This window comes from Oncorhynchus nerka, linkage group LG5 (genome assembly GCF_034236695.1).
Source record: "Oncorhynchus nerka isolate Pitt River linkage group LG5, Oner_Uvic_2.0, whole genome shotgun sequence".
NCBI classification, from domain to species: Eukaryota; Metazoa; Chordata; class Actinopteri; order Salmoniformes; family Salmonidae; genus Oncorhynchus; species Oncorhynchus nerka.
Genome location: NC_088400.1, coordinates 36,392,003 through 36,418,522, shown reverse-complemented (window position 1 = coordinate 36,418,522; position 26,520 = coordinate 36,392,003). Strand labels below are relative to the sequence as shown.

The 26,520-nt window shown below is 45.3% G+C and overlaps 1 protein-coding gene across 6 annotated transcripts in view; it reads left to right on the top strand.

Moving 5' to 3' along the window:
* The window catches only part of LOC115129410 (phospholipid-transporting ATPase IG-like), a 69,460-nt gene that overhangs the window by 8,313 nt on the left and 34,627 nt on the right, over positions 1–26,520 (top strand). For all 6 annotated transcript variants that reach the window (XR_003863657.2, XM_029659719.2, XM_029659715.2 and 3 more), the window contains exons 2-3: positions 6,851–6,970; positions 9,596–9,685. Coding sequence is in view for 5 of the 6 variants with exons in the window: in XM_029659719.2 (XP_029515579.1) it covers positions 6,851–6,970; positions 9,596–9,685 (210 nt within the window). In the remaining variant the exon portion in view is untranslated. The remainder of the gene's footprint in view (positions 1–6,850; positions 6,971–9,595; positions 9,686–26,520) is intronic.

Genomic DNA, 26,520 nt, shown 5'->3' with positions numbered 1-26,520 from the left:
CTCAACGCGGACACCTGTTAGGCCTTCACCTCTCAACGCGGACACCTGTTAGGGCCTTCACCTCTCAACGCGGACACCTGTTAGGGCCTTCACCTCTCAACGCGGACACCTGTTAGGGCCTTCACCTCTCAACGCGGACACCTGTTAGGCCTTCACCTCTCAACGCGGACACCTGTTAGGGCCTTCACCTCTCAACGCGGACACCTGTTAGGGCCTTCACCTCTCAACGCGGACACCTGTTAGGGCCTTCACCTCTCAACGCGGACACCTGTTAGGGCCTTCACCTCTCAACGCGGACACCTGTTAGGGCCTTCACCTCTCAACGCGGACACCTGTTAGGGCCTTCACCTCTCAACGCGGACGTCTCTGGTCTTGGAAAAACATTCCCAAAATCGTCACTTAGCACTTCTGTCAATAGCTTGCTTTACTAGCCTACTGTATTCAGCTCCAGATGGATCCCAAAGTAACAAGCGGTCTCCCCCTCCCAAGTGTAATGCAGGCCAGTCCACAGTACACGAATGGTACGGAACACTGTCTGCTACTGGAACAATGGGCCTTTCCCATTCAACAGTAGCTCCTAAGGACTAACCAGTCCTCAATTCAAGTTGCTGTTGTCCTATTAATAAACTATGGTGCTACTCGGCACGGTCTGTGAATGGCAGTCGGGAGCGCTTTGAGAACTACAATGGGTCTTTGTGTGTAAACCAGTGATAGAGGTGCCACCATACTGTCATGATGGTACGATGTCTCTTAAAGTCACGACAGTCTGAACTGTTGGCTAATTTTGGATGTGAAGTTTGAAGTCGACTGCAGTCACTGGTGGGAACCATTGACTGCAGCTGGTAGGTTCTGTGACTAGGTGAATGTGAGATTGTAACTGAGTTAATAAGAGCACAAGAGGCAGGCAGACAAGATGGAGGGAGAGAGGAGAGTGCCAGCACTGCAGTGACTAACTGCATTGGTGTTTTGTATGTGGTCTGATATGCGCTCACTGTTAACTAGCAGATTAGCTTTATATAGCGGTTTTCTCTGTTGGTCATCCTGATTTTCTTGATGAATGTCTGTTGGCATCACATCTGGAGCATTGAAATCAATAAGCTACTTGTGTTCCCAAAATCTATTGTTGACGAACACAGTTCAGTCCGTTTGTGTGCTCTTGGCTGTTTTTGGTTGGTCCCTTGATGTGTGCTCATTGCATCGTTTCCATCTGGTTCCTACTGGGGTTTCCCTGTGTGCTCCTGTGGCTGAGGCCAAGTAAGTATCGTGATAATGTCGTATCTTGAGGTCCCTGACAATTCACAGCCACCCCCACAAAAACAGGCCTACGTGTTTGTTGATATTGCCTGTTGTGTTATCAGTGGAGCTACTGTACTGGAGCTTATGGCTGTCCTCCAGTTTCCCTTTATGGGGAAGTTGGCCCTTTAATCTACTTCATTTTCTCTTCTGCCTGGAGAACTATTTGAAACGGATTCTCTGATTTGAAATAATAACATGGCCCTGCGTTGCTACATTTGCCCTCAGAGTAGTCAAAATCAGGTGTCGTTGACTCGTTGGTGCAGGGCGGTCAAAAGCGGGTGTCGTTGGGGCACGTGCAGGGCATGAAGAGGTACTGTAGTCTCCAGTATTCCCTCTCTCCATGCCCTGCACTTCACACCTCATGAAACCAGTAAGTAGGAGATTTCCTTATGAGGCGCATACAGCAACAAGCTTAGGACTTCATTTTACAAGGGAGGACCAGCTGTATTATGTCTCCTTTTGAATTTCTTCCAACAGACCCACAACTCGCATCCACACTGCTTTGCTCATTTGACTGCAAAATCAGATTCGCCGTGTCCAGGCATGTGGTATGCAAACACAAATTCAGAGACGCCCTCTGTTCCCACAGAATATGCTTTGACCGAGCTGACCTCGACAGCACCTGCAGTCACAGGCATTTATTTTGTTAGCGTACATCATGATATCAGGGCCCACTCTGCCCCGAGCTCCACAAGCCACTTGTCGTGTTCACTCACTCACAGATACCAAGTGACAACAGCCAGTATCCCCTTTGAGATTATGTTCAGGTGCTCATTGCTTCTGCTTCCTCTATTCACCTGAGTTGAGCAACCAAGCACCCACCAACCAGCCTTGTCTGTCAATTTCACTTGGAGATTCAGGCCTCGAAAGCAGCAAGCCCCTTTTTGTCTCTGGCCAGTTGATGTATAATTTAAAGTATCTCCTCCAGTGCTAATTATTTTTTTGTGTATCCGGGTAACTATGCCTGTATTGTTTTTGTGTGAGGGTAACTATGCCTGTATTGTTTTTGTGTGAGGGTAACTATGCCTGTATTGTTTTTGTGTATCCGGGTAACTGTATGCCTGTATTGTTTTTGTGTATCCGGGTAACTGTATGCCTGTATTGTTTTTGTGTATCCGGGTAACTGTGTGCCTGCGTGTGTTTTTGTGTATCCGGGTAACTGTGTGCCTGCGTGTGTTTTTGTGTATCCGGGTAACTGTGTGCCTGTGTGTGTTTTTGTGTATCCGGGTAACTGTGTGCCTGTGTGTGTTTTTGTGTATCCGGGTAACTGTGTGCCTGTGTGTGTTTTTGTGTATCCGGGTAACTGTGTGCCTGTGTGTGTTTTTGTGTGTCCGGGTAACTGTGTGCCTGTGTGTGTTTTTGTGTGTCCGGGTAACTGTGTGCCTGTGTGTGTTTTTGTGTATCCGGGTAACTGTGCCTGTATTGTTTTTGTGTATCCGGGTAACTGTGCCTGTATTGTTTTTGTGTATCCGGGTAACTGTGTGCCTGTGTGTGTTTTTGTGTATCCGGGTAACTGTGTGCCTGTGTGTGTTTTTGTGTATCCGGGTAACTGTGTGCCTGTGTATTGTTTTTGTGTGTGTTGTCAGTTTGGCTCGAGGAGGGCTTGCCTGCCCCTTCACCTGGACACCCATGTTGCTGTTGGCTTTGTGGATTGCAGTATGGCTGTGATATGCACCATGCCACTGTTGTCTGCTGGTTCTCCAGGAGTAGCTCATCCCTGTGTGTTTTGCATTGTGCTGGTGGCTGGCTGCCAAGCAGAGATGGGTTTTCAGGAAGGGAGGGGGGAGGGTGTTGCTGCACATGATGGAGATGGAGGTGTCTTTAGAGAATGTACTGTATTGTACACCTATATTGTAATCGGCATTATAAAGGTGAACAAAATTCCAACCAGACATGATGGAAGCTATTCTAATATAATTTTGTCATGGTTGCACCATCCTGTTGGCAAACAGGATGGTGGTTTATCTTGCCAGTTCATGTTTTGAGAGAAACCAGAACTCGGTACTCGTCAGTTCCTAGATGTTTTGCCCGTCCTAGGTCTCGGAAAAGAGACAGGACACGGTGTCGTCAGACTGTGATGTCTTCGTCCGGGGCTTGGCAATGGCTGAATGCAGCATTCTGTTGCCTCCACCTTGAATACCATGCGATTTTCCTCTCCGTACCAGCCTCTTCCCGTTTAACAATGTGTGCCTAATTTCCTTTTAAAGCATAATCTAATAATGTAAAGTTGGGAGCTCTAGTCAATCCTCTAATGCACTGTTTATTTCCCAGCAGTTGAGTGTTCCATGTTTGTTTTATTGATCCGCATCTCTCTGTTGTAGCTAATGCATTTTCATCGAGCAGGAATCCACTGTCAAACTTCGACGTCCTGGCACTTTCTCTATAATTTTGCTTTTGTGGCCTTCCATTATTGGCTTTGAGCTGCTTAGTTTGTCCTTTGACTAAGAGGCAAAGATAATTCCATCAATTTGACTTTTCCCTTACATTAGCCTTTCCTTATATAGCTTGGCCTCGGCTGCACTGTTTTTGGAGATGATTATTGCGATCACGTAACGGTGTAAAAATGAATTTGGCCCTATGGTCTGACCCTCATTATTTTACACTGACATACCCTCCTAAATCGATGACCATTCAACACAGCTGTTCTTATCTATTGGACCCCAGGGAGTTTTCATTGGACCTCTTCCTCTTTTTTAATATGCAGTTTAATTTAAGGCATGATTTGTATCCTCTGAAGTGTCTTATGTTTCTGTTGAAAACGGTCCCAAATGTCCACTTCCATTAAATCTAGTTTGTGGCTGGTTGTTCAATAACTTCTTCATTTGTTTAAAATCCCCAGTCAGTGTTTGCTTGTGGCTCTAACCTTGAGGCAGCATTGCAATGTCGTCGCTCTCGCGGTTAATGACTCCCATAGAGAGAGACTGTCTCAGATGAAAAGTAGGGTAGCTATGGGTAATAACTAACCCACAGTGGTCTGAATGGGGAAACGGGTCTACAGTCGAAGCCAAAGGCACTGAGAATATTTTTATTCTCTGCTTCAAGGCTCGTTTTTGTAAATTGTTCCTTTATTTTCAGTGTGAAATTTGCATTATCCAGGGAGGGTAGTTGTGTGTGTGATCACTTAGTTTATGTGCTGCCTGCTTTTACCAAACGTTCTGTCATTAGGGATGCATTATGTGTTGCTTTCTCAATCTCTAATGGTCTTATTACGACAGAAGCAGGCATTTTTTAAGTGTACTTCACTGAGTACCTGGGGAGAAAATGATCCGAGTGGAGGGTCCCTCGGAGGGAGAACGGTTGAGAATAAGATGCACTTCTTTTGGCGGTCCCACTCCGTACTGTGGGCTACATAAGGTTACGAGACCTATTTTCTGTTTTGAAATAGAAAAACCTGTATGTGTTTTTGTCCTTGGAACTGGTTGTGCTTCCTCTCCCTCACTCTCTCCCCTCATCTCCCTGCCACGCCGGTCCATCCGGTCTGTCCTGTTGGAGGAGCGCATGCTGTGCCTGGTGGGCAGTGCATTACAGGTTTGACAGCTACACTAAGGTGTGAACAACGCTTCCTCTCTCTCATGCCTGACGGAGCATTATGCAATCACTTGGCTCTTCCCAGACTGGGAGACAACAGGACTGTCTGCATCTCAATTTCTGCACAGGGAGACATTTGCCTTTTGAAATCTCACTCCGCCTTTAACGCCACTGCCTGTGAAGTGTGAACAAAAGCAAGCTAGACACTGAGGTGTCCACCGACTGTACTGGGGACAGCTTAGATCAAAGCACAGACTTGAGTCTAGGGCGCCTCATTAGCTATGCATGAGGAACAACATGCAGTGTCTAGCTTGCTTTTGTTCACACTTCACAGGCACTGTGGCGTTCGGTCCATGATCAGATCAGCTGTCTGTCGGTGGCGTCTCTGACCGACAGCTGTCAACGCCACACATGGCCCCAGTGCATTAGGTCTACAGATCGTTTAGCTGGAGAACCTTAATAATTCACTTCCTCCTTAATGGCTGTGGAGCTTGTGCTTTTAACCAGGCAGAAGCACCTCATAGGCTCTGTGGCTTGGGGGGGGGGGGCTGGTGTTGAGTGAAGGTGCATAAGAGAGAGTAGTTCTGAAATCATGGGTGTCCTTTCCAGTTAAGGGGAGGGGGGGTGTATTAGTGCGTCTTCACTCCCTGTCTCATCTGTTCTCTTGAGGAGAAGGTGGTGCCCAAGACCACTTGAGAGCGAGAGAGGGAGAAAATGGCTTTGATACTCCCACTTGTCAGGATACAGGAAAGATATTGACTCAGTCTATCAGTGTTCTTCCTGAATCTAGAGATGGGCCTCAGCTGTGGGGGAGAAAGTCATCCTTACACTCAAGCTCTTATCCTGTGTGTCACTCAGATTGCCATTTTAAAGAAGATGAAAGAATTGTGCTTTGAGTACAGGTGACCTTGTGCTGGGGGAAACCGGGAGTCTGGTTCTGCCTGCTGCCCCTGTCTACCAAGGTCTCCCATCCATAGGGCCTTTGTCAGCAGAGTGCATTGAAGTGACTTGGCCTTGCCTGCGCTGCCTCCTCAGTCTACATCTGAACAAGCGATAACTGAGCCCATAAATCTGGTGTTAGCAGCCTCTTCTCCCCAGAGGCAGCGCTTTATAACTGACTAATCATCGACTGTCCACCTTGGAGGGAAGAAATGAAAGTCATTACTGAACTGGTCCACCCTCCATTTTGGTCCGTTGACCCATGTAATACTTTCCGTGAAACCTTAGCTTGCGTTCAACAGCTTTTTCTGGTGCGCCGTTGCTTTTGAAGTTTGCAAAGAGCTTTTTGTAATTATTTTCTGCACCTCCAACTGGATGGTATTATATTATGGTTCATGGCCTTGATTTGAATTTATATTATGGACCTGAAAGACTTAGGACTTCGAAGTTAAAGAAAGGAAAATGGTTTTCCACGACCCGATTTGCGCTGTCGTAGAGGTGAGAGCAGTATCGTTGTTACACTGATTTTGCACTGTGGTAGAGGTGAGAGCAGTATCGTTGTTACACTGATTTTGCACTGTGGTAGAGGTGAGAGCAGTATCGTTGATTTGTTTCGCTCCCCATGCGTTAATGTGGACTAAATCTTCATTTACTGACCGTGGGAATTATGCACAAGCCATCTTTGCAGTGGACTTGAATAACATTTCCCCCCTAGCCGACTAAACTCTGCGTCTAGTATGGGCGGACTGGAGCGCCATCGCATAGGTATTTAAAAAAACAAATACAGATTTTAGCAACCAAAGAGTAGCCCAAAGTAATACAGAACAATGTCTTAATTTTATGTGACGTCGGAGCTCCAGTCCTCCCACACTAGTCGCCGCTTAACTCCATCGTAAAACGTGGAGTTGAGTCGTATCATTTCCCCCAGGGTTTAGTCTGCTGGTTCACAGCATTAGGCTACTGTTTACATTTCTAGTCTCCTGAGGTGTTCCGGTGTTGTCTAAATGTCAGCTAAAGCCATATATTTACACCTTGTATACATGGCTCAGAATTTCTTCTAATTCTGTCTGTTCATCTCTCTCTACAGTTTGGTAGGGACGAGAGGAAGGTAGACAGCAGGACCATCTACGTAGGCCACCGGCCCTGTCCCGCCACCGAAGCTTTAATCCCCCCCAAGTTCTGTGACAACAGGATTGTCTCTTCCAAGGTAAGATATACTGCCATGTTTTACACCGTCGACCTGTGGTCTGCTCAACACCGTAAAACGAGTGGATGTTTCGTACCATGCCTGTCCTCCCACTGCCTCCCCGCATGCTCGTCTTCCTCCCACTGCCTCCCCGCATGCTCGTCTTCCTCCCACTGCCTCCCCGCATGCTCGTCTTCCTCCTCCCACTGTCCTCCTCCCCGCATGCATGCTCGTCTTCCTCCCACTGCCTCCCGCATGCTCGTCTTCCTCCCACTGCCTCCCCGCATGCTCGTCTTCCTCCCACTGCCTCCCCGCATGCTCGTCTTCCTCCCACTGCCTCCCCGCATGCTCGTCTTCCTCCCACTGCCTCCCCGCATGCTCGTCTTCCTCCCACTGCCTCCCCCACTGCCTCCCCGCATGCTCGTCTTCCTCCCACTGCCTCCACGCATGCTCGTCTTCCTCCCCGCATGCTCGTCTTCCTCCCACTGCCTCCCCGCATGCTCGTCTTCCTCCCACTGCCCCCCCGCATGCTCGTCTTCCTCCCACTGCCCCCCGCATGCTCGTCTTCCTTCCTCCCACTGCCTGCCCCCCGCATGCTCGTCTTCCTCCCACTGCCTCCCCCACTGTCTTCCTCCCACTGCCTCCCGCATGCTCGTCTTCCTCCCACTGCCTCCCCGCATGCTCGTCTTCCTCCCACTGCCTCCCCGCATGCTCGTCTTCCTCCCACTGCCTCCCCGCATGCTCGTCTTCCTCCCACTGCCTCCCCGCATGCTCGTCTTCCTCCCCTGCCTCCCCGCATGCTCGTCTGCCTCCCCGCATGCCTCGCATCTTCCTCCCACTGCCTCCCCGCATGCTCGTCTCTCCTCCCCACTGCCTGCCTCCCGCATGCTCGCCTCTGCCTCCTCCCCTGCCTCCCCGCATGCGCGTCTGCCTCGTCTCTGCCTCCCACTGCCTCCCCGCATGCTCCCCGTCTCTCCTCCCCTGCCTCCCCGCATGCTCGTCTGCCTCCCCGCATGCCTCCCCGCCCGCATGCTCGTCTGCCTCCCCCTGCCTCCCCCGCCCATGCACTGCCTCGTCTGCCTCCCCTGCCTCCCCGCATGCTCGTCTTCCTCCCACTGCCTCTGCCTCCCCGCCCGCATGCTCGTCAGCCTCCCCGCATGCTCGTCTGCCTCCCCGCATGCTCGTCTGCCTCCCCCCCCGCATGCTCGTCTGCCTCCCCGCATGCATGCTCGTCTGCCTCCCCCCGCATGCTCGTCGCCTCTGCGTCTGCCTCCCCGCATGCGCGTCTGCCTCCCGCATGCGCGTCTGCCTCCCCGCATGCGCGTCTGCCTCCCCGCATGCGCGTCTGCCTCCCCGCATGCGCGTCTGCCTCCCCGCATGCGCGTCTGCCTCCCCGCATGCGCGTCTGCCTCCCCGCATGCGCGTCTGCCTCCCCGCATGCGCGTCTTCCTCCCACTGCCTCCCCGCATGCTCGTCTTCCTCCCCAATGGAAGGCCAGTATTTGTCTGTCAGGAGAGCTCCGTCTGTGGTGGTATAATACACTGCTACTATTGATGTACCAGCAGGCAGGGGTGGCGATTCAAGATTGCCCCTCTGGTTCCTGAGCCCCCCTAAATCTCTCCCCCCTGTCAGGGCTAAGGGTGTGGGTCTGAGAAGGAGGGCTGGCTGGGGGTTTAGATTCATGTATATGAGGATGCAGGGGAAGAGAGAGGAAGGGGATTTTTATAGTGGTGCAGAGGGTCCCACTGGGAATGGGCCAATCAATGTCTCTCGTCCTCTAGTGTGACCGTGTAAACAGTTGTTAATTACCCTGGCTGTGGTGTTTACACTTCTACCATGCACCTGCTTCCCATTATCCTGTTCCTTACAACTCCCTCGCAGTTCCTTCTCTCCCTGAACTATCTTCCCTCACTCTCTCCTCCCTCATCCCCCTTCCTCATTCTCTCCTCACTCTCTCCTGCCCTCCCCCCTCACGCTTCTCCTCTTATTACTACTCTCTTCTCTCTGGCAAAATGAAATGGTCCCTTTCTGCTACCGTTTGCATTTCAGCACTCTCTCTGTCTCCATGCAAATACGTTCCTCTACACTCCCCTCTCAACAGTGGTGTGTGTCACTGTGTTTTCCTCCACCTGTATTAGCCTGTTGTGTGGTTTAAGTTGCCACCGGGGCGTTGTTGGGCTGTCTCGCGGGGATTTGGCAACATCAGAGTGTCTCGTTCAGCTACTGTTTGGAGTATCCGCAGTCATGCCCACTTAAAAGAAAGAGCGAAAAAAGTAGGATCTGCCTCCAACTTAAGGTAATCGGCTCTCCTTTCAGGGCTGGGCAAATTTAAGGAGAGACGTCGCTAATCCGAATCATTGGAATATTTGCAGGCCCCCCAGGGACTGAGAGGGAAGACTGGCTCCCTGGGTCTCAGGTGGTTCAGAGGGCAGCACCAACTCACTGGGAAAACACACGCACAGAGGATGGAAATGATTTAATATGTCCTACTAGTCCTCTACTGTAAAGACGTTGAAAAACAGGGATGTCAGAGAACTGTAAAATAGTTGTTTACAGAGACCCAGGATCCAGTGGGGTAGGCTTAGATTGTTTTTCTCATTCTCATGGGATTTCATTGGTGCCTTCTCTCTCTCTTTGTCTTTCCAGTACACGGTGTGGAACTTTCTGCCAAAGAATCTGTTTGAGCAGTTCAGAAGAATTGCCAATTTCTACTTCCTCATCATCTTTTTGGTGCAGGTGAGTTGTGTTTATGCGTCTGTGACTCGTTTGTATGTTGAATATGCGTTAATGTTAAAATAGCTTGTTTGGGTTTTGTAAAGAGAAACAGAAGACCCATACGTGTTCCTGGGAGTCTAATCTTTCAGTGATGGGGTCATAGTATGAAGCTTAGACCGTTCAAAAGATGGTGCAATATTTGTAGGAAGAAAACAGAAACCACTTAGTTTATTGCAACCACATCTAGCGGCTAGCAGAGGTTACTGGCAACCCTGGTTCTGTGAACCAACTCTTTTTTTTTTTTTTTTTTCAGTATCTGTCCCCTAGTTTGGGAAACGCTGCTATAGCTTGTTCTCCATCTTTTGTAATAGTGAGCCAACATGTTTTCAGCACTTTTTTATTTCCCTGACTGATTTTAAAATGACTTCTCATTCTCTTTCGTCTCTCTGCAGCAGGCATATAGTAAGTAATATGTTTGGAACGTCTCAAATCTCAATCAAATCACAGTATTGAATCGCAATACATATAGAATTGTGAGCATCATCATGCATAGCATATCGGCACCGAAGTATGGTGCTATATCGTATTGTGAGGTCCCTGGCAATTCCAAGCCCTAGTATGTTAGCAAAACCCAGCCCTGATATGTATTTAATGTTTTTATACCAAAAAGTATTTCACACACAGTTGAAGTCGGAAGTTTACATACACCCTAGCCAAGTACATTTAAACTCAGTTTTTCACAGTTCTTGACATTTAATCCTAGTAAAAATTCCCTCTCTTAGGTCAGTTAGGAACACCACTTTATTTTAAGAATGTGAAATGTCAGAATAATAGTAGTGATTTATTTCAGCTTTTATTTCTTTCATCACATTCCCAGTTGGTCAGAAGGTTACATACACTCAATTAGTATTTGGTATTATTGCCTTCAAATTGTTTAACTTGGGTCAAATGTTTCAGGCAGCCTTCCACAAGCTTCCCACAATAAGTTGGGTGAATATTGGCCCATTCCTCCTGACAGAGCTGGTGTGACTGAGTCAGGTTTGAAGGCCTCCTTGCTCGCACACAGTTTTTCAGTTCTGCCCACACATTTTCTATAGGATTGAGTTCAGGGCTTCGTAATGGCCACTCCAGTACTTTAACTTTGTTGTCTTTAGGCCATTTTGCCACAACCTTAAGTATGCTTGGGGTCATTGTCCATTTGGAAGACCCATTTGCGACCAAGCTTTACCTTCCTGACTGATGTCTTGAGATGTTGCTTCAATATATCCACATTGTTTTTCTGCCTCATGATGCCATCTATTTTGTGAAGTGCACTAGCCCCTCCTGCAGCAAAGCACCCCCACAACATGATTCTGCCACCCCAGTGCTTCACGGTTGGGATGGTGTTCTTTGGCTTGCAAGCCTCCCCCTTTTTCCTCCAAACATAACGATGTTCATTATGGCCAAACTTTTCTATTTTTGTTTCATCAGACCAGAGGACATTCCTCCAAAAAGTACGATCTTTGTCCCGGTGTGCAGTTGTAAACCGTAGTCTGGCTTTTTTATGGTGGTTTTGGAGCAATGGCTTCTTCCGTGCTGAGCGGCCTTTCAGGTTATGTTGATATAGGACTCGTTTTACTGTGGATATAGATACTTTGTACCTGTTTCCTCCAGCATCTCCACAAGGTCCTTTGCTGTTTTTCTGGGATTGATTTGCACTTTTCGCACCAAGTACAACGCTTCTCCTTCCTGAGCAGTATGACGGCTGCGCGGTCCCATGGTGTTTATACTTGCGTACTATTGTTTGTACAGATGAACGTGGTACCTTCAGGCGTTTGGAAATTGCTCTCAAGGATGAACCAGACTTGTGGAGGTCTACCATTTTTTTCCTAAAGTCTTGGCTGATATCTTCTGATTTTCCCATGATGTCAAGCAGAGGCACTGAGTTTGAAGGTAGGCCTTGAAATACATCTACAGGTACACCTCCAATGATTTTAATTAGCCCATAAGAAGCTTCTAAAGCCATGACATAATTTTCCCTGAATTTTCCTAGCTGTTTAAAGGCACAGTCAACTCAGTGTATGTAAACTTTTGACCCACTGGAATTGTGATACAGTGAATTATAATTGAAATATGTCTAAACAATTGTTGGAATGTGACTTTTGTCATGCACAAAGTAGATGTCCTAACCAAATTGCCAAAACTATAGTTTGTTAACAAGACATCTATGGAGTGGTTGAAAAATGAGTTTCAGTGACTCCAACCTAAGTGTATGTAAACTTCTGACTTCAACTGTGTGTGTGTATATATGTACACACACACACACACACACACACACACAGTGCATTCAGAAAGTATTCAGACCCCTTGCCTTTTCCCACATTTTGTTACGTTACAGCCTTATTTTAAAATGTGTGTGTGTAATTTTTGTGGGGTATAGCTATGTATTTGTCACTGAATGTGTGTTTGTAGCACGTGTGAAACAGTCTATTTGACTTCCTGTGGTCAGGCCTGTGTGTAAAATGTAAATGTATTTGCATGTCATCCTCTGTATGCGTTTTGCGAGTTTAACCTATTTATGGCAGTTGTGAAACTGGGTGTGTGTGTGGGTAAGCCTCTCCTCCACTGCTCAGTGGAAAGTGTGAGTGGGCTGAGAGAGAGGGCTGAGCCAGAGTCAAAGCACATGTTTATCTGTCGGGTCAGTGCTCACAACTGAACCACACCATTCCCACCCTGTGTGGGGCATCAAAAGGATGCATCCGGTTTTCAGGGGAAATGGAAAGAGCAACTTCCGATTTTGTCAGAAATGAACCTTTACAGAAAGAAAAACGCACCTCAGGAGTTTTTCACCTCTGCTGCGTTAGGTCCCTTTCTCTACCTCTCTTCCACATCTCTTCTATAAGGCCAAAAGATCTGCCCAGCGACGATTTAAAAAAACATCTACAATTTCTCTGTCTCCCTCGTCGCTCTCCCTCTAACCCAAGGAGATGGAAACTAACCACCTCTCTCTATAACTGTAACCTAAACTAAAGGTCTAAACAGCCTGTCCCCAGTGTAATCTGGCCCAGTGTGTTGAGCGTCAGGGAGATTCTTCTGGGAGATGAATAGCTGGATGGGTAACATTCTGAGAGGATAAGATCATGGAGTGGCTGGCTGGTATAAATAGAGTAGCCTACCAGTAGTCCATCATGCTCGTGTCAGAGAACTAGTCTAGAAACCTCATGGTAGGGCTGGGCGATATCGATTTTATTTCAATGTTATGTTTTTGCACTTTCAAATGCCTGTATCGCAAGAATCAAGGATTTTCCCCCCCCGCTTTTATGAGTGTTTGTCTGCTTGTTCTCATATTTTTAAAAATATCTTCTTCAGTGCCTTGTTTACCTTCCCATTTAAACTAGAGATCAGTATATAATGACAAAGTGCTAATTTCTCCCCCCCTAACATTGGGAGTCCTTGTACCAAAGGCGGGAAAGCAAGCGACAAGCTTAGGTCCAAAATAAGTCCATAGAAAGGCTTTGTCATAAGAGTGAAACCTCTCGCTTCGCTGCCTCCTCTGTTTACACACACACACACCAAGCCCCTCCCCTGCCACGTACACAACAACGATGATAAATCACTTCTTCCTCTCTGACAAGTGCTTTCAACTCGCTATTTGCATTTGAGGTTTTGTCCAACAGAATTGTTCACAGGGACACCGAAACACATTGACAGGATTTTTACTAGAATTGAGAACTTTCTAACAATGTTTCTCAACTTCTCAAGTTATGGCTCCTGAGTGGCACAGCACTTTAAAGCACTGCTTCACAGTGCTTGAGGTGTCCCTTCAGCCCCGGGTTCTCTCACAACCGGCCGTGGCCGTTGAGCGAGACAATTGGCCCAACGTCGTCCGGGTTTAGGGGAGGGTTTGGCTGGTCGGGATGTCCTTGTCCCATCACGCTCTGGCGACTCCTTGTGGCGGGCCGGTTGTACGCGGTTTCCTCTGACACATTGGTGCGGTTGGCTTCCGGGTTAAGCGATCAGTGTGTCAAGAAGCAGTGCGGCTTGGCAGGGTCGTGTTTCGGAGGACGTATGGCTCTCGACCTTTGTCTCTCCCGAGTCCGTACGGGAGTTGCAATGATGGGACAAGACTAACTACCAATTGGATATCACGAAAAAGGGGTAAAAGTACCAACAAAAATGGTACCATCAATGATCATTAATTCTTGTAAATTAAAGGGAAACTTCACCACTAGACTCTATTTGGGTGTTTTTCCGGTCTCTCTGCTTCATTTTGAGTGATGAGGTGTTTCAGACATTATAGACTATAGCTGTAGTTTTTTTTAAATTTCGTGCCGGGAGACTTCAACCAATGACGTCATTGGTTGATTAAGCCTGTTGTGATTTCAAAATGAACGGAGACGTTTGTAGCTATTGCGGCCTTTTGTGTTTCGCCGATTGCACGATCACATGAGTAAATATGGTTGTGTTAGTTCAATAGAGCCGTTGGACTTGTCTCAACGATGTTCCTATCTTCCGGGACGTTGCAGGATCTCTAGGCTGACTCATTTTCCCTGGCTTTGTAAGACTACAGCCAGACAGGAGCCATCATTTCTTTCTTCGTCTCACCCTTGAAGGCAGTCTTTTCAAAACAGTGGCGGTACTAGTTTACAGGTTTCACTGGAGCTATGTTAACCGTGCACTGTCTATCTGAGACTGCTAAATAATTAGCTACAATGGCTGCTTCCGCTTTCCAAGAAGAGCTGGACGGCGAAACCATTGTTGGATGTTCTTTTACGTGTTGACCTATGTATTTGAGCCGGAATACACTGAAGACGTGTTGACTGTGAGAAATGATTTCGAGACCAGCTGGACCAGGACTCAGGAGGGTCAAACACAAACAAGTTGTTTTTCTGTCGGGAGCTAGCTAGCACTATAACCTCTCTTTTAACCAAGACAGTGTTGTTCAGCACAGTACAATATGGTGATCGTTTCGGACATAACAGGGCATGGTGATGAAAAACCCCCACACGTATTCCCAAACAAATGAAAGCAAAAACAAATGTATATGAATAGCTAGGCTTATGCTAGCTAGCTGTGTTTGTTATACCTAAAATGTACTTTTAGTGTAACGTTATAGCTCTCTAACTAGCTTAGCTAGCCTCAGTGCCTCTCATTATGAGCAAAACTGGCTAAATGTTTTGACTCATATTAGTCTTGGAGCAACTATACCTGTGTTGTAGCTAGCTAGCTAACGTGTGTCTGCGATGTCTCATTATTCTACACTATGCTGCTACAGTAGGAATACAGACAGTACACAATGATTGCCCATGAATGTGTAATGTCGTTTGCCTTTTTCTCTCAGACAAAACTGCTTGGATACGAAGAGGTTGAAACTCAAGAGTTATGGGACCTTTCACATATCTCCCCTTGCATCAAAGTGACTCCGAACACTTCACTGCATCATACCCAAGTATTCCCTTTGTAGAACTCTATTATTTATTATACGCGTTATTGGCATATTTTTATTCTACTGTATATGTAATACATTGCCATAACTGTTCCTCCGTACTGCTGTGTAAACTCACCTCGGTCTTCAGAGCAATTAAACGTTGTCTTGAATACAAGCCATGTCTATTTATTTGCTATATTGACAGACTAATCTACTGTTTTATTGAAACATGTTTACTTGGCAACCAATTAGTTTAAATGATACACCAACTCCCTGCATAATTTGTTTTAGCACTAAGATTGAAGCGAGTTTATCCAAATACATTTAATGAATATCACAATGAATTGATCAATAAGTTGAAATCAACACTTTATAGGTTTCTGATAAAGCTGGAATCATTTAGCCACTTGTCAGTACTAGTAAAAAAAAGTTATATAAAACACTTATATACATATGTACGACAGCTAGCAATACCTGGACCACAATGCAGTTGTGAGCATACTTGGCATTCAATATTATACTACAACATCAGTCTAACTGAATATGGATGTTGGTTGAATATTCTTCATCTGGTGAACTTCTTGTGTTGGGGAATGGCAGCTGGTTTAGCAGGCTTTGGTGATGTTGGGTTTGGAGAACTGTGGCTCTGGCTCCTTGTAAGACCACCGTCTGGCTCTTTCTGAACTCCACAGCCAGCTGGACAAGCCTCTTGTCCACTTTCTTCACCACCCACTGCTTCAACCTCTTGGAGAAGATTTCATGGAATGACATGTTGACTGGTCATGAAGATGTGTAACCATACAATGAATTAAAAAGGGTACTGTGGAATGGTGTTTTGTTACACTGAGTCAATGGGGCTTTTAGCAAATAGTGTAAAAGTTTGAGCAGCACTTGTGGACAGTCCACAGTCTTGTGGACAGTTCAGTGTTATTGGTGGTTTTGTTTTCTCAACCGGGTAGTCTGTTTTCATTTCTACTTTTGGCTGTCCTGGCTTGTTTAAAGTCCGATGGGTTTACAGGCTCTGTACTACTGAAGCATATGTCAAGGTCAGCAGCAGCAGCATGGTTAGTCTGTAGGACACGTAGTCAGTGCTTTAGCCAACATTTTACACTTTGCCCCCATCAATACACACTCAAACAACTTTGTCTACCCACCGCCCTCATGGCAATGGATCATGCATACTAACCTTCACACAGAATACTTTTTCCCAACAGACACCAGTCGGTCACTGCATTAACAATCAACTTGCATCCTAATAACTACAGTAGGTGTAGCCTACTTATAAACACACCAACCATGACGACAAGACAGTGAAAAGGGATAACTAGTCAGTTATACAACCAAAATGTGTCTTCTGCATTTAACCCAACCGTTCTGAATAAGAGAGGTGCAGGTTGCTGCCTTAATTGATGCCCAGGTAGGAGGAGTTGTTGAGGGTTAACTGCTTTGCTCAAGGTCAGATTGACAGATTTTTCCACCGTGCCGGCTCCGGGATTCGAACCAACTACTTTCGGCCCAAAGCTCTTAACCGGTAGGCTACCTGCCGCGGACCGTGTGCATGCCTAGCTCCAGTATATTTATTTGCTCGTCATGGAAGATTTAATAGATTTCAGGTGACTTGCGCTAGTTCCTGGTGCTGAGCTTGATGTTCGTGCCTCTGCAGTTATTGATTAGACTCTAAATAGAACAGTCACGTTGGCATCTGCGGTAGCTAGCTAGCCTAACGGTTAGCTAAACGTAACCTAATGAAAACATTAGCTTGAGAAGTTACAAATCACATTGTCAGACAGCAGCTGCCTAATTATAATGAACAATAATATAACATAACCGGCAACAATGTCAAAGATTTAAGTTAAGGCTGTCCCCGACTAAAATAAATCTTGTTTGACCGAAAGTGGTCTGTTCTGTCGACCAATTGATTGGTAGAAATTTGAAACGTGAATTTTTCAATATACGCACCCATGTATTTTAATAAAATCAACTATATGCTTGGTTGATGCTGTTTGATTTAAATAAGACCATTGACTCAAGAGGGAGCCAAAGATCAAGATAACCAGAAGAGGAGAACCTGCCCCGACCATCCTCCTGCTGGCTTTACCAGATTCTGCTATTACTCTCCTGAAGTTGTCGGCAATTGGCTACACGAGGAGTCTGCAACCTTTCATGTGGAATGCCAATTTATCTGACTATTTCGTGCCAGTTATGGTTTTCATATGGACATTTTGTGTAACCTTTTCATTTAATTTATGTAAAAGTAGCCTACATAAAGCCAACAAATAAAACATTGCAGCCCGCAGGTAGAACATACCCTGAAAAATAAATATCCTATAAATCACATTGGTTACGCAGGCTTGTCTGCAAATTAACTTCAAACGTATAAAATATTCTGGGCCCCTCAGTTTCCCGGTGCCAGTGAGTGAGCCAGACACGCTGTAGGCTATTTGTCCAAGGGTTAAGAGCTCATCAGCCAGACTTATTTTATGTTTCCACTGGATCAGGGCATGACATTTTTCCCATTCACACGGAGTGGTTATCAAAAGGGAGAGAGCTGGAAAGATTTTAAAAATACATTGAACTACTGTCCTCAATGGATGTAAAAATATACTTTGTTTGAGGGGAAGAACATTATGGTGGTGCGTTAAGCCAATCTGAAATACTATCATATTCTCAAATGGGCACATTTTTATATGCCCACATTTGCACACAGGCCAGGTAGCCTATAGGCCTACTTCGATCTGTAATCCAGTGCGCATCCTTACTCCACAATGACTGTAGCGCTCCAAACAAAAGACAATGACCTAAATTGACAGCTCATAAATGGAATGAAATAAACTAACTTATTTATCACAAGTGTAGCATAGGTTGTGCGCACTGCAAACTACGTGTCTACTTTGACAATGGTAAATGACTGGAATAATATATTGAATGCATTTACAGAAATGACCATAACCAAACATTGTAGATTAGGAATTAAAGGTAAATGTAGGGTACTGCTGGTGATGTATGTAATGGGGAATTGATATATGCAAACAATTCACACTCTCTGGAGAGAGACGTGCATTTTGGCCACCCTCCCCTTCTTGGACGGTGCCATCCACGTGACCTCCACAATGGATTACTCTCATCGTCTGCAATGGATTAGTTCACTGAGATGGCCGCAAATCAGACAGGTGTCTCTCGTGCCATAAAGAAACATATATTTGCGACCAACCGTTTATGGCCCAAACAATCAACCAGTCGACTAATTGGGGTCAGCCTTAGTTACAGTTCAAATGAGAATCGGTCCAACTGAAATAAATTAATTAGCCCCTAATCTATGGATTTCACATGACTGGGAATACAGATATGAATCTGTTGGTCACAGATGCCTTAAAGAAATGGGCCTCACAATAGCCCCCGGGATCTAGTCACGATATTTCCGTGCATTCAAATTGCATTGATAAAATGTTCGTTGTCCGTAGCTTGTTCCTGCCCATACCATAACCCAACCACCACCATGGGGCACTCTGTTCACAACGTTGACTTCCGCAAACCGCTCGTCCACACAACGCCATTCACGTGTTCTGCATTTGAGGCGAGTTGGACGTACTGCCAAATTCTCTAAAATAATGCTTGGGGGGGCTTATGGTAGAGAAAATAATATTAAATTGTTAACAGCTCTGGGGGACTTTACAGTCAGCATGCCAATTGCACCCTCCCTCAACTTACGACATCTGTGGTATTATGTTGTGACAAAACAGCACATTTTAGAACGGCCATTTACTGTCCCCAGCACAAGGGGCACCTGTGTCCCTGTTGTTTAATCAGCTTCTTGATATGCTACACCTGTCAGGTGGATTGATTTATCTTGGCAAAGGAGAAATGCTCACTAACCATCCACATTGATGGGACAGTAGTGGAGAGGGTAGTAAGTTTTAAGTTCCTCGGCGTACACATCACAGACAAACTGAATTGGTCCACCCACACGGACAGCATCGTGAAGAAGGCGCAGCAGCGCCTCTTCAACCTCAGGAGGCTGAAGAAATTCGGCTTGTCACCAAAAGCACTCACAAACTTCTACAGATGCACAATCGAGAGCATCCTGTTCGGCTGTATCACCGCCTGGTACGGCAACTGCTCCGCCCACAACCGTAAGGCTCTCCAGAGGGTAGTGAGGTCTGCACAACGCATCACCGGGGGCAAACTACCTGCCCTCCAGGACACCTACACCACCCGATGTCACAGGAAGGCCATAAAGATCATCAAGGACAACAACCACCCGAGCCACTGCCAGTTCACCCCGCTATCATCCAGAAGGCGAGGTCAGTACAGGTGCATCAAAGCTGGGACCGAGAGACTGAAAAACAGCTTCTATCTCAAGGCCATCAGACTGTTAAACAGCCACCACTAACATTGAGTGGCTGCTGCCAACACACTGACTCAACTCCAGCCACTTTAATAATGGGAATTGATGGAAAATATATCACTAGCCACTTTAAACAATGCTACTTAATATAATGTTTACATACCCTACATTATTCATCTCATATGTATATACTGTACTCAATACCATCTACTGCATCTTTATGTAATACATGTATCACTAGCCACTTTAACTATGCCACTTTGTTTACATGCTTATCTCATATGTATATACTGCACTCGATACCATCTACTGTATCTTGCCTATGCCGCTCTGTACCATCACTCACTCATATATCTTTATGTACAAATTCTTATCCCCTTACACTTGTGTCTATAAGGTAGTAGTTTTGGAATTGTTAGCTAGATTACTTGTTGGTTATTACTGCATTGTCGGAACTAGAAGCACAAGCATTTCACTACACTCGCATTAACATCTGCTAACCACGTATGTGACAAATAAAATTTGATTTGATTTGAAGCACATGTATTTTATTTTTTGTGTGGAACATTTCGGGGATTTTTTTTTTCCAGCTCATGAAACATGGGAACACTTTACATGTTCCATTTATATGTTTGATGTGCTTCGGAATTTCTAGCGAGCATATTCTGAAAACCAGCTAGATTTTGGTTTAGGATAAACAAATGTAGTTTGCTTGCTAGGTAACTTTAGCTACGTTATCTCGGGTTGACTTTTCTGCTGCTGTTCTTCCTCTTTGAAGTGAAGGGGAACATCTCTTTGATAGCATCCCCTTTTAACGTTCAACGACATGGCAACCCTATCAGTTGAGACTTCAGTTCCGTTTCTAAATCCTCTGGCTGAAACTACTGGCTAGACTTTTTCATATTTTTCACCTCCACAGGGCGCTCCATGTGCTGAAATCGCTATGCATTTGTGGTTTGCTGATAGGCATGGCAATGTTGCTGCCCGTTTCTACCGGTGAGATGCATAAATGCTCGTATTTGCATGTAGTGAGGAAATCTGACATTTTTGTGACATGTTCATAGCTTATTAATGCAAATACAGTGCATTCGTAAATTATTCAGACCCCTTCCCTTTTTCTTCCATTTTGTTACGTTACAGCCTTATTCCAAAATTGATTAAATAACATTCTACACACAATACCCCATATTGGCAAAGCGAAAATAGGTCTTTTAGAATTTTTTGCAAATGTATAAAACAGATATACCTTATTTGCGTAAGTATTCAGACCCTTTGCTATGACACTGAAAATTGAGCTCAGGTGCATCCTGTTTCCATGAATCATCATTGACGCTTCTACAACTTTATTGGAGTCCACCTGTGGTAAATTCCCTTGATTGGACATGATTTGAAAAGCTACACACCTGTCTATTTTAAGGTCCCACAGAAAGAAAAAATTAACAAACCACGAGGTTGAAGGAATTGTTCGTAGAGCTCCGAGACAGGATTGTGTTCAGGCACAGAGCTGGGAAAGGGTGGCAAAAAAAAGATGCACCATTTGAAGGTCCCCAAGAACACAGTGGCCTCCATTCTTAAATGGAAGAAGTTTAGAACCACCAAGCCTCTGGCTGGGCGGCTAACTCTTGGAAAACTGATCGGGGAGAAGGGCCTTGGTCAGGGAGGGGACCAAGAACCCGATGGTCACTCTGACATAGATCCAGAGTTTCTGTTTGGAGATGGTTGTCCTTCTGGAAGATTCTCCCATCTCTGCAGCACTCCACCAATCAGGCCTTTATGGTAGTGGCCAGACGGATGCCACTCCTCAGTGAAAGCCTGCTTGGAGTTTGGCAAAAGGAACCTAAAGACACTCAGACCATGAGAAACCAGATTCTCTGGTCTGATGAAACCAAGATTAAACTCTTTGGCCTGAATGCCAAAGTTCTGGAGGAAAACTGACACCATCCTTACGGTGAAACGTGGTGGCAGCATCATGCTGCAGGGACCGGGGGACTAGTCAGGATCAAGGGAAATATGAATGGAGCAAACTACAGAGATCCTTGATGAAAACTTGCTCAGGACCTGACTGGTTCACCTTCCAACAGGACAGCAACCCTGAACACACAGCCAAGATAACAGAGAGGCTTTGGGACAAGTCTCTGAATGTCCTTGTGGCCCAGCCAGAGCCCGGACTTGAACCCAATCAAACATCTCTGCAGAGACCTGAAAATAGCTGTGCAGCTACGCTTCCCAAGAATGGGAGGAGTTCCCCAAATACAAGTGTGCCAAGCTTGTAGCGTACCCAAGAAGTCATACCCAAGAAGACTCGAGGCTGTAATTGCTATCAAATGTGCTTCAAAGTACTGAGTACTTGTGATTATTTTTAAATGTGCAATTACTAAAAACCTGTTTTTGCTTTGTTATTATGGGGTATTGTGTGTAGATTGGGGGGGGGGACTAATCAATTTTAGAATAAGGCTATAATGTGAAAAAAGTAAAGGGGTCTGAATACTTTCCGAATTGACTATATGCGGTGAAATGTCCTTTTAATGCTCAGTCTATTGTTCGGCGTTGCGGTATGACTGGTGCGTCTAATTTTCTCACTCATTATTCATTCAGGATGTGTAATCATTCCCATTAATGTAGAAGTGTTTAGAAATATTATATTATTACCAATAAAAGTTACTCAAATGACACCCTAGATTATTTAGCATTCATTTCTATTGGGCACACAATCTGAAACAGCAAATGTATCCAACATTTGTAGTCACAAGCTTGATAGTCATTGCGTGCTATGAATATAGGACCAAATACTTAACTTTTTATTACTTTACTATATACATAATTGCATTTGTCACAGTACTTTAGGTCCACTAAAATAAGGGGGAGTTGGGGCTGGGCAATGTGCCCAACATATTAGATCACTTAATTTATTTATTGACGTTATTTTGTTTTTTAATAATAAAAGTTGTACATTTTCTTTGAGTCGTGTGTGTGACCCCAGGGTGGCAACACATACATTCTAAGTGATTTCAATGGGTCTTTCTCCATTCTGATTGTTTTATACTGTTCAATTCAACTTCAACCCCCAAAAAGTCAATTTTCAGCCATTTCTGCATTTGAGATCATTTCTAGCCTGCCATGTAGGGCTGCACGATATGGGCAAGTAATCTGGGCCTTATTTTTAACAATGTTGCAATTTAGAGCAAAACACTTGGAATCATGGGACTATAATGTCTATTCTAATTATGTAGTTAGAATATAATAGTGGGCATTTTTTAATACAGTGTTTGACATGACAACGAATGAGAATGCCAGGGAGGAGTTATTGCGACAGGGTAGGAACTAATGTGTTGATATGCGTTTCCTATAATCTTTGGCTACGTTGAATGTATTCTCTTAGCTACTTCATGTAGCTAACATTATTCTTGCTTTGCGTTTACAACTTTAATTTAGAAGACACTGTTGCACAAACATGTTGATTTAGGTCTACACAATCACTGGTATTATCAGGCTGTATAGCTAATTACGCTTGCCCTTACTCAGTACGTGTATTAGCTAGCTAGCTAGTGATTAGCAGCTAACAAGATTTAGGCCGAACTTGCTAAGAAAAGACAAACTAGCTGTTTGCAGATGCAAGAAACACAAGCTAATAGTGTCATTATAGAATGCTAGTATTTATATTAAGATGGAAAGTGACAACTACAGTGTTGCATATGCTGCATTGACCATGACGCAAGTGTCTCGTGGTTGAGGAACATCAAATGCGCTCCATTAGTGACGGGGCTTAGCTAGGTCTGTGTGGAAAGTGGCATAGAGGGAGTGGAGAGGGATGACTCAAGTAGCGAAGTAAACTATAAAGATGGACGCTACACACTGCGTATCACATTTAACAAACCAAACATTCAAATACCGGTATAGAAGGTAAAAACCAAAACCGGTCCGTTCATCAATACCGGTATATCGCAAAACACGTATACTGCCCAGCAGTAGGGGGAGTATGCACAAAAAGTGTGTATGGAATGGATGGAAATACCCTCAAATTAAAGCTGACAATCTGCAATTTAACCTCAGTCATTGCATAATTTCACATTCAAAGTGCTGGATTACAGAGCCAAAACATGTCACTGTTGGAGCTCCTGAATCGCCCATCATTTGTTTAAATTTTTTGCCATTTCGTCCAGCCCTACCCCAACAAGGTTGAAGAGATGCGTTGGTCTTGAACTCTGTTCATTGGTTATTTGATGTCCCCAGCCAACAGCACAGCCTCCTCCATCAGTGTTCTTGACCTATTTTGAATCTCTATCAGTGGGTTCATTTTAGTGTATTGTGTGTGCAGTACATGTACTGGAGTGTGCAGTTAACTAAATGTGCATAGTGTGTTTGATTTAAGATGAAAGGTTTAAGTGCAGTGTAAACGTGAGTCATGATTTTGTAATCGTGTGTGTCTTGTGTGTTTTGGGGTGGTATGGGCTGTGCTCACATGTTTACCCAGCCTGGCGTGTGGCATGCCATTTCTCCACTAATCCAACCTCTCTGGAAGAGAGCCTAACTGTCCAGTTCCCCCCACGCAGCCTACCATTATATCACACGGTGTAGCACACACAACCTGCATTCACATCACAGCCAAAAATAAACCCTTTCAATTACCAGAATCCAAACCTCACACAACCCCCCCCTCCTTCCCCCTCTTTCTCAGAGTTTCCGTTCAATGTCTTGCTCTTAGTCTCTCACTCTCTTATTGAGCTTTTCTTTTTCTCTCCATCTCTCTGTTAACAAGTCTCCCTCTCTCCCTTTCCCTCTCCATTAGCAGGTATCTCTCCATTCATCCATCCCAGTTAGTGATGGTCTCCATCTCAGCAGGTTTCTCTCTCCCCGTTTAGTTATGGTCTCTTTCTCTCAGCAGGTCTCTCCCCGTTTAGTGATGGTCTCTATCTCTCTGTTGGTGAGTCTCGCTCTCTGCAGCGAAAGCTGCACCGCTGACGTCAGCAGCCAGGGAGCCCGCTGTACTTCTGAGAGCCTCAAATAGACTCTGGCTGCCTTTTTTATAAGAATAGCACCACTCGCCTATAAATAGCCCAGCATGCCTTTTGCTGCCTGACTCCTGATCGAATGGGAGCAGATCAGGGGCAGGAGATGGAGGGAGAGAGGGAGGATGAGAGGGCCATTTCCTCCCCTGCCCTGGGATGTGAGTCACTCACTCTGACACACTTCTTTCCTGTTTTTCAGTGTCAGATCTCACATCAGTTCTGTGGAGTCGTCTTCTTGACTGACTAGGTCTGAGTGTTTTTGGTGCAGTGTGGAGGAGGCAAGTTTGAGGAATGGGCCTGGTGTTTTGTGGATATTCGGGTGGGATACGGTCTAGTTGTGTGATTCATGTGACATTACCTCTCCTTCCCTCGTACATTTTCTAGACTCCACCAAACTAATGAGGCTGAGGGAAAATGGCCGGCCCCACCTAGGTAATGCTAGGGAGAACATTGGAGTGGTGCTCACTTAATGTATTGTACTAAGTGCATGGGTGTGGAATGTTTGTGTGATATAGTGCCCTCTGTAGTGGCCACTCTCTCTGCAGTATTGTGTTCCGAAACTAAATCAGGCCTGGCGGTCGGGTGGGACTGACCGTGTACCGGTCGGGGACAATACTGTCCTCAGCACTTTCAGATGCAGCTAGCCTGGACTGGCTGCATCTAGCCCCTCTCCCTACTGGCTTTTATCAATTTATTAGATCGAAAAACAATGTGCTCCTCCGCCCGCTCCCCCTCAACATCCATCACCTATGGGGCCGGTAGGCAGCATTAGTTACAGCTGCTTTCTGCTGAATAGACCTGAATAGACTTTTACTGAGTGTGGTGAGGGTCAGGGCTTGGCCGGGATAGGAGAGTGGATCGGTGGGAGATATTCAATAAAACTTCATCAGATGGAACCGGCGGGTCCACTGAGGAGTCTTTAACACCTGGGTCCACACAGCTCCACATATTCTATTGAAGTGTTTTCTCTTTCTGTCTGGAAACACCTGGAGCTGTAGAAGAGGCAAGGGTGGTTTCACTGTTTCTCTCTTCTTTTGAGTCCCAGGGAGAGAAACAATGCAGAGTCTGTTCCCTGTTTTTCCTGATTCTGCATTCTGGCTGAAGGTTCACTGTGCCCCAGTCCATCTCTGCCTTTTTTTATAATAGATTTCTTAACTGTAATTACAGCAGTCTCAGATGCTTTAGCGCTTAGCCTGGTGGTGTGTGTACGTTAATCTCAATAAATAGACCCATTTTGCTCTAACGATAAATAAATAAAAATGTTATGCACAGTTGCGTTACATTAGCGGCAGGGCTCTAGACTGACTCTTCAGTGCCAAGTAAGACATTAAATAAGTTAGCTATTTCATCAAGCATATTCAGGGAATGCATGATAAATATTTTGATGTGCAACATATCAGTCAAAATAGGATCATGTATGATCAGATTTATTTAGAAATGAATTTGCCTGCGTGTTTTGTGTGGATATTAGCCTAGCCTATATGCTACATAATTTACAACCTGAGGAAGTGGGAACTCAAAACACGTTAGCTAGATTGTCAACTGTAATATGATATTGTTGCTAGATGGCTACAGTGCATTCGGAAAGTATGCAGACCCCTTTTCCACATTCTGTTACCTTACAGCCTTATTCTAAAAAAAAATTGTTTTTTAATGATTCAATCTACACACAAATACCCCATAATAAGAACGTGAAGAATGTCTATAAACAGTGTTGTAGCGATGTGCACATAAATATGGGTTGCATTTACAATAGTGTTTGTTCTTCACTGGTTGCCCGTGTGATCATCCTTGAGATGTTTCTACAACTTGATTGGAGTCCACCTGTGGTAAATTAAAATTGATTGGACATGATTTGGAAAGGCACACACCTGTCTATTTAAGGTCCCACAGTTGACAGTGCATGTCAGAGAAAAAACCAAGCCATGAGGTTGAAGGAATTGTCCGTAGAGCTCAGAGACCGGATTGTTTCGAGGCACAGGGGAAGGGTACCAAAAAACATCTGCAGCATTTGAAGGTCCCCAAGAACACCGTGGCCTACATTATTAAATGGAAGAAGTTTGGAACCACCACCAAGACTCTTCCTAGAGCTAGCCGC